General features: G+C 37.6%; 1 protein-coding gene across 4 annotated transcripts in view; it reads left to right on the forward strand.

The window, feature by feature from the left end:
• Positions 1 to 18,945, forward strand: part of GPD2 (glycerol-3-phosphate dehydrogenase 2) — a 138,714-nt gene that overhangs the window by 107,427 nt on the left and 12,342 nt on the right. For all 4 annotated transcript variants that reach the window (XM_014785956.2, XM_004428301.3, XM_087435231.1 and 1 more), the window contains exons 9-13: positions 1,778 to 1,971; positions 13,134 to 13,268; positions 13,512 to 13,687; positions 14,240 to 14,371; positions 15,609 to 15,767. In XM_014785956.2, the coding sequence (XP_014641442.1) occupies positions 1,778 to 1,971; positions 13,134 to 13,268; positions 13,512 to 13,687; positions 14,240 to 14,371; positions 15,609 to 15,767 (796 nt within the window). The remainder of the gene's footprint in view (positions 1 to 1,777; positions 1,972 to 13,133; positions 13,269 to 13,511; positions 13,688 to 14,239; positions 14,372 to 15,608; positions 15,768 to 18,945) is intronic.

Below are 18,945 nucleotides of genomic sequence, written 5' to 3' on the forward strand. Positions count from 1 at the left end.
TCAAGTTAGGTGCTTACAAAACACATAATTAACTACTTTCTTTTAAGATTTTTGGAGTCTTATGACAAATACAAAGAAAAAAAGTATAATCATACAGAGATGAAAATACTCAATATTTACAATTTTCAATATATGAAAATGAAAGTAAAATTATTTCCTCTAAGTTACCCTGAGTGAAGATCACATCTTAGGTGAAGGTTTAAACGATTGACATACTTCTGTGGTGCTTTTTGCATGTGCTAAGTAAAGGAACTGTGGCCCACTCTCTCTTGTGTCTCGCAAGTAGGCTGTAGACAGTGATTTCTTTCTACAAAGGCTATGTAGACATGGCAGGCATTTCATGGGGCTGATGGGTCTTTGTAGAGAAAGACTAGTACTCCTTGTGGTTTAAATAAAGAAGATGCATTACCTAAGCTGACTGTAGATTTCTTTTTCATAAAAAAATTATTTTTGGTTTGCTTTTAAATAGTTGTTAGTATCTCATCCTTACACATTTGAATCAATCTGAGTTTTTCAAAAAAAATTTGAAGGGAATGATAAACATAAAAAGTTGACTGTATGCCCTTTAAAATTTGTGGGTATAAGAGGGATTTCTTGAAATGTATTTAAACCAAACAGAATTGTGTTTTCTGTTTAAGAAATATCATTAATAGAAGCTGCAAATATATTCACAGAAAATACTTTTAACATTGGCTTGCTGTGAGAATCAGTCAAAATGAAACAGCTCTCTGAAGATTTGTAGTGTTCTATTTGAATATGACACTTTCAGATTCCTCCCACTCCTTCCAGCTTCTCCCAATTTCTTTGAATGGTTGATGAATACATTAAAACAACGGTTTCTCGTGCTTTAACAACAAAATTGGGCAGCTTTTATTAATATTTATTTACAGTTGCCTCTACTTTCAAGTGTATTTTATAATTTGGTTTTAGAATATTAAGTATGTGTTAGCGAAAATTATCAATTAGTATTTTGGAAAATTTTATATAATCTGTCAGAAGCGGCATCCTTGAACCTTGATTTAGCAGCATAATATACTAGCATCTTCCGTGTATTTAAAGATTTTCATTGCTAAGATGTTCCTCTCCTTTTTGACCTTATCCTAGTACATTGTTGTTTAGGTACTGGTAGAAAAATGAGCCCTTTTCTCATGGATTCACTTCTTGAGATTTCTGTAAAATTGAAATAAAGTAAGAAATCTCATATTTGGTGAAATGATGCAAGTTCATCTAGGCACAAAAGAGTGAAGAACTTTTTGATTACATTTTAGTGTCTAGAAAGTTAGACCCTTCACTTTTCTCATGTACTTCTGAGATCTTCTACTGAAAGATGTATCAAATGTCAAATGTCCCAGGAAAATGCTTTTTTCGTAGACCTGAAAAAAGATTGAAGAGCTATTCTTAATTGACCATCATAAAAGAAATTGTAGACATTTATCCCACTGATATTATCTGACATGAATGGTCCAAGGAATATAAAACCCCAAACAACTGGAAGTTCAAGTCTACTTTCTTAATTAACCTGGCATTGTTGAGATAGGGAGGGCTCGTTCTGCTGTGGAATATTGTTATTATCACACTTGCTCCATTAGTTTTTGTTACCAAAATTATTTCTTTTCTTTCAGGAGTTTCTAGATTAGGGTAGTGGCAGTAAAAGTAATAGCTCATGTTTTTCCTGTTTGTTTATGTGAGAACTGGTGAATAAAATAGTTTTCAGAATGCAGATTAAGATTAAATTTCTGCTAATTTCAGAAATATATAGCCTTTGTTTTTGCTTCAGCCCAGAGAGCATGGGACTTCTTGACCCAGCGACCAGTGATGGGCGAGTTATTTTCTTCTTACCCTGGCAAAAGATGACTATAGCTGGCACTACTGACACTCCAACTGATGTTACACCCCATCCTATTCCTTCGGAAGAAGACATCAACTTCATTTTGAATGAAGTGCGCAACTACCTGAGTTGTGATGTTGAAGGTAGCGTATGCATTCTTTTAAGTTTGCCTTCCCTTTTTTATATCTCCCAAACCATTCCAGCTCTCACTGAGTAACTGTCATTCTCCAATCTGACTCATCTTCACACCTGGCCTGCTCTAACCCTTATGTGCTGACCATTTCTTCTAGATTTATGAGGACCAAATTATTACACAATGAGAAAAAGTTACCTTTTCTCTACTTTCTACATCTGCAGGAAACTCATACAGTCCTTTTCTGATAATTTCTAATTGCAAGATTAGAGTGCCATACGTGAATTCTAAACACTTATGCTCTTTGGGGAGAGTATGAATTGTTTGCATTGTTATTTAATTTCTAGAGCTTGGGAAGATCTGATTTACAGATGCAGGATATCCCTAGGAAATAAGTAAGCAGAGGAAGTGAGAGGATAGAGGTATATATTCTAAGAAGCTTAGTGAGCTAGTACTGTGTGGAAAGTAGAGTGATGACAGTGGCTTTAGCTAAGAAGGATAAGTATGCTTGCTTTAGTTGAAAAAGCCAAAGTTTACTTCTTTCCTGTGCTTACCTTGGCGTACTTTCTTTCTTTCTTTTTTTTTTTTTGTGAGGAAGATCAGCCCTGTGCCTAACATCTGCCAATCCTCCTCTTTTTTTGCTGAGGAAGACTGGCCCTGGGCTAACATCCGTGTCCGTCTTCCTCCACTTTATATGGAAGGCCGCCAACAGCATGGCTTGCCAAGTGGTGCGTCGGTGCGCGCCCGGGATCCGAACTGGCATACCCCGGAGCCACTGCAGCGGAGCGTGTGCACTTAACCACTTGCGCCACCGAGCCGGCCCCTGGCATACTTTCTTTTAACTTGGATATCATAGCATTTTCTCCAATGGACATATAAGTGAATATTTTTATCCAGGCTAATTTCAGAAATTTTCCGACATTATCCTTCTGTATTTCCTATTTCAGTTAATAGCCTCTCCATCCATCTAGTCATCTAAGCTAGAAATGGCAAGCTTATCTTTGTGATTCTTCTCCTTCCATATCCAGTCCAATTCCTGTCTATGCTCACTCTGAAGTATCATATAAATCCCTTTCCACTTTATTGCCAAGGTTCACACCTGTGTCATTTCTCCCTGAAACAGCTGCATTGGCCCCCTAACTGACTTCCATATGTCAAGTCTCTGTCCCCACCCAGTCTGATCCTTCCGTCGGAACTCTCTTTCTAAAACACAATTCTGATCATCACTTCCCTGCACAAAGATATCCCTTGGATGTCTCCTCATTGACTTTAGGTAAAATTCTAAACAATCTCACATGGAATATAAGGCTTTTTACAAGTTGTCTTTGCAGGTTTATATTCCACTACTCTACCTCTATGCATTTCTGTAGCCTAATCACATTGTATTACTTATCATTTCCAAATCAGGTCATGCACTTTTTAACCTTCATGCCTTGTGTAGGTTGAAGCCTTGCTCTGGGATGCCCTTCCTCCAACTTCTCATCTTGGCAAAATATGTTTATACTTCAGAAGCCACTTATCCTTTGTACTCCCATAGAATGTTGGTCCATTATATTGCAACATTATATTATAAGTAATAGTCTAAGATATATTCTCACTTGGAGCTCCTTGAGGGTAAGGATCCTTTATTCAGCTACAAAGCTTGTTATCCATCCATCATGCCATTCATGATTGTTTTGAATTAAAATGAATTAGTTGTAGGAGCCTTCAGGGATTTTGATGCTGGCAGCAATTTGAAAATCTTCCTATATTGAAGTAGAAAGTTTAAGATTTTTGAAAAATAGTCTTCATCTATTTAATCAGAAATCTTCTATAATGTTGGCTTCAGTGGGGGACATGCAGAGACACTATTTTCGTCTTGATGCAACTTACTAGCATCTGTGAATCCTTTTTCCCTAAAGGATTCTTTTCCATTGTGTGATCACATATGTACAAACAAACAAAATAAACAAACTGCTTAAAAAATGGGTTAGGTAACTCCCCTAGTTTAATTGATTGATCCATATTGTATAGTTTTAGTTTCTTCTAATTTAATGTAATAGGCACAATTTCATTTTGAATAAAGTCTCTTTGGACATCTACAATAATAGTTTAAATATATTAAATACATGTAATTGAAATTTATGTGGCTAATATTTATACTCTCACACATGCACACACGCACACCATGATTTGGGGAATAGTCATGCCTTGTTTAATATCCATATTTAAATACTCAAAGTGCATTGCAACTTTAGCTTGCCATATTTTTTTTTATTTTTGCATCTAGGAGGGACTTCATTTGGGTATGATTGTATTTTAATATATTGATTATTGTTAATGAATTCTGCTTCATTTCACATTTATCTGGGTATAATATTTGTTAAAAGTGGGTTTATATCTGGGCCCTAAGAGTAGGAAATTTAGATTGTTAGAGCAAGAAATAAAATTAATTCAAGAGCAGAGAGCTCTGTGTTGAAGTTTCCAAATTCTTAAAGTTCAAATGCAGTAATGATGAGAAATCTAACTACTTATATGTGCTGAGAGGCTGGATGTGCAGGAAACAGATGTAGGCTCCAAAAGGCCACCATGCCCATAGAGGTGGGGATTTCTACCAGTGAAATGCGCTTTTGTTTGTAACAGAGACTGGATACTCCTCACTTGTATTCTCCTATAAATAGATGGAAGACTTGCAATACCTGGTGAGACCTGATTGGTCCATAAACATCATTTCAGTTAAAATACCTTTTGGTACTCAGGGGATTGGTGAAACTAACAAAGAATTTTTGTCAATTCCGATTTTTGGTAAAATTGGTTGAAGTTAATATCTAAATTCTGTAAATTAGGCCTTTCTCTTGGTGGTCTAGGGACTCTTGAGATTAAGAGTTCTCCAGGTAGCAAATATCCAGGGTAAAAGCAGAGGTGACAGCTCTTTCATATACTTCATTCCTTTCTCTGTGCATGCCATCTATCACATCTTTTCTACTTAAAAAGTTATCCTTTTAAACAATTAATTCTTTATTAAGTTGATTCTTTATAGTTTCTTTTCATTCTTATTTCTAATTGACTGAAGGCCTCATATTTGAGGAGTTACCCTTAGTCTTGGTAGAGTGTCAGCTGAAGTGTGTCTATATCTTAAAGTGAAGACATTCAAATTTGTATTTTTTCCAAGGAATTTTGGTGAAATCCAATATTCTTTTCTTTTTTGGGGGGAAGATTCACCCTGAGCTAATATCCGTGCCAGTCTTCCTCTGTTTTTTAGTACGTGAGATGCCAGCACAGCATTGCTGCTAACAGAGACATGTAGGTCCGTGCCCTGGAACCAAACCCAGGCCGCCGAAACGAAGCACGCTGAACTTAACCACTAGGCAACTGGGGCTGTCCCCGAGTATTCTTTTCTATACTGATGAAATGTGAGAGAGAAACTCAGCTTCAGGCACCATTCAGTTATTTGACTACAAGGTGTTGCTATACATATTTTAATATTTCCATTTGTCTGTAATGGGTAAATACATGATTTATTTTTAAACACTCTACCGCTATTGAGCGCTTTTTATGCTAGACACTCTGCTAAGCATATTGCCCATATTATCTCTTTGATTCCTCATAACAACCTTATGAGATATATTTTGTAATTCCCACTTTACAGATGAAGAAATTGAGTCCCAGCAGCTTTAAGTTTCTTGCCCATAGCTCTTCTGTGTTGGAGCCATTATGTGAGTACACGTCAGTCTGGCTCCAATACTTGTGCTTCACGGTACTGCACAGCACTCTGGTAGTTCTGGGTTTCATGATGTGATATTATATGTATCCACTAGGGAGAGGATTAAGTCTCTCAATTCATTTCATGGACGCTGCTAGACACATTCAAAATGACAGTGACCTTTGCTCTCCACTGGCCTTATTTGGATTTGAATGTTAAACTAGAGGATCTTTCATATTTCCTAACTAGTCCCTTGGGCCATTCTTCTCTACAGATTTAAATATAAGAAATTTGATTTAGATCCTAGAGCAATAGTTTTGAAATGTTTGGCATTCACCGGGGCTGAAATAATCATTTTAAAGGGATTTATTAAATGGATGAATAAGTAAAATTCTTACGACAGTTTCTGAGCCTCCCCAAATGGCTATATCCTTAAGAAAAAAAAAAGTGTCAAATCTTAACACTCCATGCTGTTCACAGCAGCTGCCACACTTCTGCAAAATGCGTCAGAACAATTCTGAAAAGCATTTTGCCTGTTGGGAATAAGACCATGTCTTCTTTCACGATTTAGAAAGCTTTCCATTCACAGGCTGAATTTTCTAGATGACTTGTTTGTTCTTTTCTGAAGTGAGTAATTGATAGTTGGGTGGCACGTATTGGGTTAGGAAGAAAAATGATCTTTTGAAAAGTGTATCATTAAGTCTGCTGTGTAGAGGTTGATCAGAAGGATGCCATGGCAAAACTAAGCTATGACTTAAGTGAATTGAGAAAGACAGAAGATTTGCCCAGTGCTTCCTCCATGTAGTTTTTCTGGAGTGCTTCTCTGGACAGCGTCTCTAGTTGTACACAGGTTTTCACATATGCAATTAGTAGTGTTTATAGATTGCCTGTTATTCAATTAACAACTGAGCTGGCCATATCAACTCACGGCAGACCTGCATTTTCGCTGCCGGAGATTGTACCGGGGTTATCAACTTACACAGGCTTGGATGTCTTCCAGCTGTTTAATTATAGTGTCACGCGCTTTGCCTTTTCTAGTTTCATTAGTTTATAAATGTAATATGGTATCTTATTTCTGTGATTAACACTTCATTTCGGCAGGTTAAACATGCTGGTGGAGAACTATTGATTTCTGACACTGTTTCCTCTGTGTTCATTTAGATATTTTCACATGCTTTTTATTGATTTTTTTGAAGGTGGCAAACATGAGAAAGAACACCCCAAAACATATGGCTAAATAACTGATGTGAAGCAAAACCTCACATTTAGCTCTTAATTGTCACTTCCTGTGGGCTTCATTTTCTATTAATTTTTATAACAAACACTTGTTTTGCCAAGTTTTTAAGAGTAAAAATATTAATTATAATTGCAAACAATTACATAGCACTTAGTCTTTTCAACCAGCTGTGAAAAATCTCTATTCAACTTTACTATTTATATTTTACTCCTTGTATATTATATATACTAAAACCTGAATGAATTATTTATTGGAGTTCTGATGAAAATAATTCTCAAATATGATAGTAGGAGGACTATTTTATTTTTCCACTATCCTTTTGAAAATATTTCCAAGTACTTTTATACACTCTGGAGGTACTCATAGGTTTTTTAACATCTGGGCAAGTGACGCTTAAAAAATCAACTGGGTGCCATCTGGGTGAGCCACTCTAAAAAGTGGTGTTTAATGATGGATTTTTCTCAACTTTAATAGTACGTGATTCCTGTCATCTTGTTTTATTTAAAGTGTTCATTTAGTTTGAAAGGGAATATCCAATTGTTTAAATATATAGTCATTAGAAACCTTATATAAAGGCTAGCATTTTCGCTCAGAGGCCCAAATATTTTTGCTTTTGATTTTATAATGTCAGCTCTGCAAGAATGTTTGATATAAAAAGTTCAGAGAATATTTTAATATGCCAATTAATATTTATTGATCACTATACATGACCCCCTACTTGATATAGTATTTGGGATGTTGAGAAATATTAGAATTGACATTATTGAAGACTTTCACCGTGGTGAGGAAGATGAAACAGTCATGAAATCTTGTTTAGCTCTCCTGGCAGTGTGAGAACCAGAAAGATCAAGATGAATCTTTGAGCTCTGAAGCATAAAAGCCTTGGGTTGATTTATTTTCTTCACACATTATACTATGGAGAGTTAAAGTAGGTGATGTTCACTACCTACTCTTGGCTACAGCCTAAATGATTTCCGGGTAAGAACTTGAGTGTTCTTAGGAAAAGGGTTCTTAATTTAGGAAAAATATTTTTCATTTCTTTGAATTCATGAGATTAGTAGGAGAGGAGGATACTTTGAAATAATAAATATGGAACATGTTATGACAGTAAAGTATTTGGTAGAAAGTATGCTATTAGAGCAGATTGTATTCTCACGAGCAGAGGAAGTACAGTCAAATCTCACAGAAAGGAGGCTCCTTTAGAGATGTGGGCAAGGTGGCCATGGTGGAAGTACCCAGCTTGATGATCTACCACAACAAATCCGAGATCTACTACTTGGGGGCTTTTACTCTAGAACTGCCTTGTGCAATATCACAGCCTGTGCATGTGCATATCATGTGGCTATTTAAATTAGTTAAAATTAAATAAAATTTGAAATTCAGTTCCTCAGTCACATGAACCATATTTCCAGTGCTTAATGGCCTCATGCAGCTAGTGGCCAGAGAATTGGACAGTGTAGACATAGAACGTTTCCATCACTGCAGAAAAGTTTGTGGAACAGTGCTGCCCTACAGAATCTAGGGGTATTTATATATATCATTAGAGAAGGGAATACTCAATTTATTAGCGTCATTGAATTTGTATTTTTTTGTTATATAAAATAAAGAAATGTATCATCTTGTAAAACAAGAGCTCTAGATATGGGAAGACTCAAGAGGTGGTTAGTTTAGTGATTCAGCAATGTCTAAAGCACATGGCCCTTATTTCTCTTCACTCTACCACTCTCCAAGTTGTAACCACACGGGAAACAATGCTTCATCCTGGCGTTGTTTCCCCTGTGGTTACAATATGGCTGCAGCAGTTCCAGGCATTAGTAACAGATTCTCTATGCTGTCTACTGCTTTTGAACTCTCTCTTCAGAGAACTTTAATTGGCTTTGTTGAACAGTGTACAAGGTTTCCACGGTGGGTGAAGAGGTGCTAAGGAGCCAAACCTGTTAGTTCAGTTAGTTGCCGTCTTTTATACAAGAGGTTAGAATTCTTGTTTCATGTATTTGGCTATGCTGTGCCCTATGGACATAGATTCTACCTGTCGCCCTCACCGGTTGTTACTTAATTTGAGTAGTGGAGAGGTACAGGCACTTGATTCTTCAGCAGCAAATAGCATTTTGAATAATCCATAAAAATTATTAAATCTCAAGGTTGGAAGAAAACTGATAGATCACCTGATTCAAACCACCCAATAATATAAAAATCCTGCAGGCTGTAAAGATTGACTCATATTTTAAATATGATTTAAAATTTGATTATCCTTAAATGTATCTTTTAAAATGAATTTAATCCCAACAATCATCTGAGATAATTCTCAGGCTAAAAAGCTGAATGCTAAGTTATCAAGCAAAACAAAGTTCCTAACACATTATGAACTCTTCCTTGTAGTGTTTTCTTTTCTCTTTTTGAGTACCCAATTTTAAGAGTAAGGATTAAAAATGGTATCAGTATACATAAAGTTTGATTTATTGTTCTTTATGAAGGAGAAACTCGAAAGTTTTAGTTCGGTGTTTTTGTTTCAGATGATACAATTTCACAGATTTATTTTTCTGCCTGTTGTACCGGAAAAAGTAAAGAATTTGCCACAAAGATTATTTGCATATGCTTCAAATTTACTCTAGAAAGTCTAATTTTCCATCAAATAATTTAAAAAATTAGTCAGAGAGTTTTAAGAGTTGAAACCAAATTCCTGATTAGCGTGGCCACCTAAGGAATTTCACAGATACACTCGGCAGACTTTGTGGTGACCACAGTGACGTTCTAAGTGGTTGGCTTAGTTTTATTTTTGACACAGAGGGCTATTTGAACTCTAATGGAAAATAGTGGTAATTTTCTAGTTAGGCTTTTTGTGAAGATTAAAACATTGCACGATTTGTGTTGAGGTTGTGCAAGACTTTTGTGGAATTATGTGAAGCAAGAATTAACCCCCATCCCATGGAAGCCATCAGGATTAAACCTATTTGAGAGAATGCACACATCAGAGGGGCAGATCTAGGAATGGAGTCCCAGCATTGAGACTCCCTTGTGGTCTCCGGTTGACAGGACGATAAGCCTTAGGCTTTCCTCACCAGTTTATTATGGTTCTTCCTGCTTTGTTTCAGATACAGTGTCTGGATATGGGTTTGATTAAACATTCCTGCAGCAGTATGTGGGAATCTCTTCTTTCAGACTATAGTCATGCTAAGAGTGTGGCCCTTAAGGAGCTATGTTAAAATATGCCAGGTTTACCTTAGTTGACTTTATCCTTACCAGAAATCTATTTTTAATTTGAGATCAAGATGGAGGGATTATCTGTCATCCAATATAACTTGCTTTTAGGGTCTTTTCCCTATACTTGGTCAGGCCCTTTTTTTTCTTTGGTACTGTTCCAACCATTTCAACAAGTCTCTGTGACTCTTTACACAGAGTCTGCTAGATGTATATCTAAGTACTTTCCAGGGGTTGCTGTGTATAAATATATAGGAGGTTCACTGTACAAGGGCACACGACCGAGGGGTGAGTGAGATCTGAAATCCAGAGTGCCCTCTCGTCACAAAACTGTGCTCCCCTGAATGAGGTATTTTAGTTTGAGGTGTGGGCATGATATGGGCTTGCAGAGGCCCTGATACTTCTGTAAAATATGTAAAATATTTCCTTAATCTTCTGAGACTTGAATTATGTCAATTTTTCCTTTTGTCTTGGTTTTTTAAATTATAAATAATATAAAATTTATCATTTTTACCATTTTTAAGTATACAGTTCTGTGGCATTAAATATATTCACATTTTTGTGCAACTATCACCACCATCCATCTTCAGAATTTTTTCATCTTTCCCAACTCTGTATTCGTTAAACACTAACTCCCCATTCCCCCCTCCCCACACCCCCTGGCAACCACCATTCTGCTTTCTGTCTCTATGAATTTGACTACTCTAGGTATCTCATATAAATGGAATCATGCAATATTTGTCCTTTTGTGACTGGCTTATTTCACTTAGCATGTCTTCAAGGTTCATCCATGTTGTAGCGTGTGTCAGAATTTCCTTACTTTTTAAGACTGAATAATATTTCGTTTTATATATATACCACATTTTGTTTATCCATTCATCTCTTGGTGGACGCTTGGGTTGCTTCCACCTTTTGGCTATTATGAATGATGATGCTGTGAACATAGGGGTGTACAAATTTTCCTTGCTTTTAGTTCTTTTGGGTATGTACCAGAAGTGGAATTACTGATCATACTAGATCAGAATTACGATTCTGTGTAATTTTTTGAGGAACTGCCGTATAGTTATCCACAGTGGCTGCACCATTTTACCTTCTCATCAACAATGCACAAAGATATCCCAATATCTCCATATGCTCATCAACAATTGGTATTTTCTGTTTTTAAATTTTTTGTAATATCCATCCTAATGGGTATAAAGTATCTCATTGTGGTTTTAATTTGCATTTCCCTAATTATCAGTGATATTGAGCATCTTTTTATGTGCTTATTGGCCATTTGTATATCTTCTTTGGAGAAGTATCTATTCAAATTCTTTGCCTATTTTTCAGTTGGGTTTTTTGTCTTTTTTAGTTATTGAGTTTTAGGAGTTCTTATATATTCTGGATATTAACCCCTTATCAGATATATGATTTGCAAATATTTTCTCCCATTGCATTGGTTGTCTTTTCATTCTGTTGATAATGTCTTTGATGTACAAAAGTTTTTAATTTTGAAGAAGTCTGTTGTATCTTTTATAGCCTGTGCTTTTGGTGTCATAGCCAAGAAATCTTTGCCAAATCCAATGTCTTGAAGCTTTTCTTCTTTATTTCCTTCTAAAAGTTTTATAGTTTTAGGTCTTATGTATAGATTTTTCATCCATTTTGAGTTGATTTTTGTATATGGTGAAAGGTAAGTGTCTAACTTCATTCTTTTGCGTGTAGATGTCCAGTTATCCCCATTGTCTTGATATTTTCAAGATTATATACAGTCAGTTTTTCATCAATGTGGGTAATGGTGGGAGTAAGATGGAGAAAGGGGGTACACATGACCCAAGTCATGGCTGACACCAAATTGCACTTACTTCTTTATTATCCATGGATGGATTAACTGGTTTACCAAAGTAAGTGCAACAAGACTATGTAAGCATTCACCTTCCCCACAGTCTACATCGTTAGGTAGCTATTGGACTAGTGCACATGGTCAGCAACTTGATGTGGAGAGTGAAGAGGAAAAGAGCTAAGCCTTCCCTGAAGCTGATCTGGATGAAAAAAGAGTAGATTCTGAAAGCTCTGCCCATGAGTCTTGCCTTTGATGCTAATAGTACACTGGAACCACAACTAGGCTACTCTGTTTAGCCATTTTTAGGCCAGTAATGAGTGCTCTGCAACAGCTGTCTAATTCTATTATAAACTTCTTCAATTTTTGGTATGGGGGGTAATTGTATTGTGTCAGTGATAGTAAGGAAAATTTCATGGTATCTTGAATATTCAAAGAACTTCCATACTCTATAACATAAGTGTTGTGTACCTATTTTTTTACGGTGATCATAAAGATAATGGGATGAGAAAAGAAAAAGAACAGAGTATGGAAATTGTCAACAGTTGAGAGACAATACAATTTAGTGAGTAAGAATATGGACTTTGAAAGTCAGAAAGAACTGGGTTCTGATACTGCTCTACCATTTATAAGATGTTTTCTTTGGAAGAGTTGGTTAAACTTCTCCAATCTCATCTGTATGGTGAGAATAATAATATGCTCTGGGGCTTTGTGAGATTAAATGAGGTGAAATATGTATGGCAAGTGCTTTGGGAAGGCAAGGCCTGCTGTTGAGAGGCTGGCGTTGATGAGGAGGGAGAATATCCTGTTATATCTTGTGTGTTTAATAAGAGAAGAGATAGCAAAATATATTCTAGGAGGAAATGTAATAAGTCATAAGTCTACTGGTTTGTTTTTGTTTTGGTTCTGCTTTGTCATTGTTCTTTTTAACGATTCCAGATTGTCCCAGGTTGCTGACATTTGTTTCTTTTGTTTCCTCTTTGGTACTGGTTTCAGTGATTTTCAAGTTTTTTGCTTTTTTTAATGGAGATTATCTTTGTCACAAAATAATTCTTCATGAGTTTTTCTTGTACTTATCTACTCATTTAGTGCTTATATTTAAGGGTTCTTTTCTCCCCTTTTAAAGTGCATACTCCTGTGTTCTTTTTAGTGAACTCTTTCCTGCTTAGTAACTATTTCATAGTTTTGTTGAGATGTCTTTGAGTAATCCTCTTAACCCTTGGCATTGATCCCTCATAGTGAGAAGAGGGGATGTCCTGGCAGCATGGAGCGGTATTCGTCCCCTTGTGACAGATCCCAAGTCTGCAGATACTCAGTCCATCTCCCGAAATCACGTTGTGGACATCAGTGAGAGCGGCCTCATCACGATAGCAGGTATGGGATGTTACCTTGTTATTTGGGTGTGCTTTAGATAGGAGCCTGAGTTAAATTGTCACACTGGAATCTCTTTTAACTCTAATGAACAGGGATTTTATTTTATGATTCTGAGTAAAGTCTTACACCATTGCTTTGTTATAAACAACAGGTGAATTTTGTTATTAATAAGTTGACAAATGGTTAATTATAAGAAAAATAATGAATGGTAACCTAATGAATTATTTATCAATTTATTTGTAGGTGGAAAGTGGACAACCTACCGATCTATGGCAGAAGATACCATAAATGCTGCCGTCAAGACCCATGATTTGAAAGCGGGACCAAGTAGAACTGTTGGGCTTTTCCTTCAAGGGGGCAAAGATTGGAGCCCCACACTCTACATTCGGCTTGTCCAGGATTACGGACTTGAAAGTGAGGTTGGTGTGCATTACCACATCATCTTACTCTTTACCTAACCTCACTGTTTCCAGTTACGGAATCGGCAACCATGTGGCCTGCCTGATTTAGAGTTTCCTTTTGCTCAGTTTGTTTCTGTCTGCGTACTGTGGAAGTGAACTAACCAAAAAAAAAAAGATCATATTTTGTTTTAGTTGCCTAAAAAGCAATGTACATTTTAGTTTCTATTTTAAAATCTGGGGTCTGTGTGGTTTGTTCTTAGCAGACAGAGCTCCCAAATTATTTCTATCTTGAGCATAAGGAAGGCTGTTCTTCAGAAGTGATATCGGGAGCAGAATGAAGTTGGAGCTTCATCAGTCACTGATGCAGGGATCCATGTGGAATAGAGTTGGTGCTGCCTGAGCATTCGGAGCCCAAGTGGGTTCCTCCCACAAAATCAAAATCTAATATTCTCCTAGATTTATTGGTTACAGGCTATAAAAAACTGACAAGATAAACAAGTACCTTTTTTGCTTTTTACTAGAAACTATTGATATTCGAAGTACCCACCTAATACAGTTTTGTATCCCTAGGTGGCACAGCATCTGGCCGCCACCTATGGTGACAAGGCTTTTGAGGTGGCCAAAATGGCAAGTGTGACCGGAAAAAGGTGGCCCATTGTTGGAGTGCGTCTTGTGTCAGAATTTCCATACATTGAAGCAGAGGTATGTGGATGGCCACGTGGGAATTTCCTGTCTGCCATGGGATTCCATTCATCTGTTCATTTTCCATCTTTAAAAATTACATATAGCTAAGTTTTAGTGAAAGTATGTCCGCTAAAACCTGGGAAAAAATGCCTGCCCAGCACAAATCCTTTCATTTACAAAATTTTATTATTATTTTTTTTTGTGGGGAAGATCAGCCCTGAGCTAACGTCCATGCTAATCCCCCTCTTTTTGCTGAGGAAGACCGACTCTGAGCTAACATCTATTGCCAATCCTCCTCCTTTTTTCCCCCAAAGCCCCAGTAGATAGTTGTATGTCATAGTTGCACATCCTTCTAGTCGTATGTGGGATGCGGCCTCAGCAGGGCTGGAGAAGCTGTGCGTCGGTGCGCGCCCAGGATCTGAACCTGGGCGTCCAGTAGCCGAGCGCGCGCACTTAACCACTAAGTGGGTTAATGAGGGCCGACCCTCATTTACAAAATTTTAATTTTAATTCTGAAGTGATATTGATAGTGGTAGCAACAATAAAAGAATATGTGGATTTTTTTCTCCTCCACGGAGCTATCCCGAGTCTTGTTAATTCACGTTGTTTGCCCCTTTTGTGAACTTGTAGTTCTTCAAGTTTGTACCACTCATGTGCTGCCTGATAACATCTTGCTTTGACACTTAACATCTCAAAGATTTAAGCTTTGTTTCCCAGCAAGGTTTCATATTTTATGAAGCTAGAGGCCATGCTTTATATTTATTTATAATTCACTTCACCTTAAATCATGGGCGTCCAGTAAGCATTTGCTTGTTGATTGAATGCAGGACTTCTGTCTTCTGGTAACTCTGAGACAGAAAACTTTGGGGAGCCTAAAGCGATGAGACCATAACCTTTTAATACTTGTTCTTTGCCTACTCAGCTATGTAAATTAACATCCATATTATGTATAAGTAAAGAGGTAAGTGATTACTTTGGGTGGTAAATGAGAAGTGATGCGATTTGCATGTTTGTGCCAGATTCTACTCAGGAAGAAGGCATTAACTCTTGTCCAATTTGTCGCAACTTCCAAACCTCCTTTTGCAGGCAGGTGGGGAACTTGTGCGATGTCACTATTTGTCTCATGCGTGCTAGAGAACCAGAATGTGTAAAGAAAAATGTCAGTTTTCCTAATCGTGAATTTTTTTAAGTGAAACTCTATTTCCTCTTTTTTAAAAAAACCTAAAGTCATAATTTTACTTTAATTCAAACTCAGGTGAAATATGGAATTAAGGAGTACGCCTGCACGGCAGTGGATATGATTTCACGTCGCACTCGCCTGGCCTTTCTGAATGTCCAGGCAGCAGAGGAAGCCCTCCCCAGGATTGTTGAACTGATGGGCAGAGAACTGAATTGGGATGAGTATAAGAAACAGGTATATATAAGTCTTTAAAACCACAGTTCCCATTATAAACATATAATGTCCTGATCTGTTAGTAGAAGCTGGTTTTAGTTAGTAGAGGCATAGTTTTTGATAGTGACTTTAGATTTCTTGCCAATTTTTGTATGTGTGTGTTTTTAATATTGCTAGCATTTAGGAAACTGGAAAGATATTCTTGTACCAGAATGTGTTGGTTGTTTCTGGAAAATCCCTTGTAGGAAAATGCTCTCAAATTCGTGGTCATAATTCCTGAAAAAGCAAGATGATAATGATTGTGGTAGAACTTTTTCTGGTTTTCATTGAAAACCCTCTTAGAATATATTCTACGGTGAAATTCACACTCCTGCAAATTTGCCTTTGGTAGGAAACAGTGGTTTACTGCCTGACCACCAAATGCTTATTGATTTGTGTCATTTGAAATTTTATATTTATATCCAAATTAAAAAAAGAAAGCCAGTGATGCTCAGATGCCCACATATACATCTTGTTGTAATGAACACAAGGTCTTCATGATTTTTAATTAAACCAAACTATTGTGATATGCAAAAGCATTTTCATGTATTTATTCAAAAAATACTTTCTGTATTCATTGATTCAGTTCCTTTCCCCCTAGTCTTTCTTGAACCCATTCCATTTAGGCTCTTTCGCTGCCTCTTTGCTGTAGTAGCTCTGGTCAAGCTCTCACCAATAACCTCCATGTTGTTCAATATACCTGTCAACTCTCAGTCCTCTTTTTACCCAATCAAGTAGCAGCATTGACATAGTTGATTCCTCCCTCCTTCTTGAAATACTTTCTGGAACACCACTTGTCTTAGTCTACTCGGGCTGCTATAACAGAATATCACAGACCCGGCGGCTTAAACAACAGACATTTATTTTTCACAATTCCGGAGGCTAGAAATCTGAGACCAGGGTGCCAGCATGGTTGGGTTCTGGTGAAAACCTTCCTCCTGGGTTTCAGACAGCTGCCTGCTGGAGGAGAGATAAAGAGAGAGAAAGAGAAAGCTCTCTAGTCTTTTCCTATGAGGGCACTAATCCCATCAAGATTCACCTAAACCTAGTTACCTTCCAAAGCATCCATCTCCAGAAACTATAACATTGGAGGTTAGGGCTTCAACATATGAATTTTGGGAGACACAATTCAGTCCATAGCACCATCTCTCTTGGATCTCCTCTTACCTCCCCCAAACTACTACTACTACCAACCTCTCCATGTCATAAATAGCTATTCTACTCTTTGGTTGCTTAGACCTAAACCATAGTATCATAGTTGATCTAAATACATCAGCAGACCTTATATTTATCTTCAAATAATGGCTTGAATTCAACCCTTTCTTAACACATTCAACTACTGTCACCCTAATTCAGTCTACCAGCATCTCTTAAATGGGTTATTATTATAACTTCCCTCCCCCAAACTGGTGTCCCTGCTTTAGCAATTTCAGTGATTCTATTAAGAGTAAGGCACATCACTGAATATGTCAATGTGAAATTCAGAGAAGAGGTCTGAAGTGGATATATAAATTTGAGTTGGTATTTAAGCCATAGACTGGATGAGATCATATAGGGAGTTCATGTAGTTAGACAATGGCAGATGGTCCAGAAACTGAGCCTGGAGCACACCAAAGTTTAGAAGTTGGGGAGATAAGGAAGAATCAATGAGAAAGAGAAAGTAATAGATAGTGAGATTGGAGAAGGCGTGAGAAGACTTAAGAGAGAGTTGTGACTCAGAAGGTTAGAAAGAAAGTATTTCAAGAAGAGGAAAGTAATCTACCGCATCAAATGCTGCTGATAGGTATAGTAAGATGAGGACTAGTACTTAACAGTTCCTTTGCTAAAACACCCTCTCTTCTACTCAGAGTAAAGCTGAAGTCATTACAGTGGCTTACAAGGCCCTCGGTTGTTTGGCCACCACTTCTGTGATCCCCCCATCTTTCTTACCTTTCATTCACTCCCGTCCAAACTGTAGATCAACTCGCTTTTCCTTATTCAAGCCCTGCTGATCTGTCTGCCTGGAATGTTTTTCCTAAGTATCCTCATGGCTGACTCCCTTACTTCCAACTAGTCTCTACTCTAGAGAGGCCTTCCTTAACTGGGCTGAATAAAAGAGCAACTTCCCCCCTCCACCAATCCGAATGGCATTTTCTACCCCTTTCTCTACTTTATTTTTCTCTTTAGCATCTATTCGCATTTGACATACCATGTATTTAGTTGTTTGTTATTTCTTGTCTGTCTCTTCTCCAGGAAATAAGCTTCCCAAAGGAGAGGACGTGATCTGTTTTATTTCTGTTCCCTCAATGCCTGGCATATAGTAGGCCCTAAATAAATGTCTGTTGAATGAGTGAATGAACATTATTGAGCATGTATGTCATATGCTGAGGCTGTAAGGAAGGATTGGGCATAGGTCCTGTCCTTAAAGCATTCTCATTCTGGTGTAGATTCCCAAAGACGGGAATATCATATCACAGTCACCTGGGAAATGTTGAGAAAAAGGTCCGATTTCAAGGCTTAACTTTAGACTATCAGAGTCAGAGTCTTCAGGGGTGAAACCATGGCCCTCCATTTAAAAAATTCTCATCTAGTGGCTGGCCCCGTGGCTTAGCGGTTAAGTGTGCGCGCTCCGCTACTGGCGACCTGGGTTCGGATCCCAGGCCCGCGCCGACGCACTGCTTCTCCAGCCATGCTGAGGCAGCGTCCCACATACAGCAGCTAGAGGGATGTGCAGCTATGACATACAACTATCTACTGGGGCTTTGGGGGAAAAAATAAATAAAATTATAAAAAAAAAAAATCTCCTCTAGTAATTTTAATGCAGTGTATGTGCTATACTGATGGTGGAAATCACTGGTTGACAAGAGTTCCTTAATCATGAGCACAACTCTGTCAAGCATAACCTTTACCCCCATTTTATAGTTGAGGAAACAGGCTCAGGGAGTAAGTCCCAGTCAGAGTTCATCCAGCTAATAAATTGTGCAGCTAGAATTGAAACCAGGTATTCTGATCGCAGAGCATATGCTTTCCCCACCCTGCCCTGTGTGCTCTGCATTGGCATATCTGGTCTACAGCTCTTCCAGGTTTGAGTTTTGGTTTGATCAACTAAAGCTATATACAGAGGCAACCCAAGAAGGAAGCTTACTCCTGCGCTACTGCCAATCATTTTTACCATATACAA

The sequence above is a fragment of the Ceratotherium simum genome, chromosome 9, assembly GCF_057802395.1.
Source record: "Ceratotherium simum simum isolate JZ-2026a chromosome 9, ASM5780239v1, whole genome shotgun sequence".
NCBI classification, from domain to species: domain Eukaryota; kingdom Metazoa; phylum Chordata; class Mammalia; order Perissodactyla; family Rhinocerotidae; genus Ceratotherium; species Ceratotherium simum.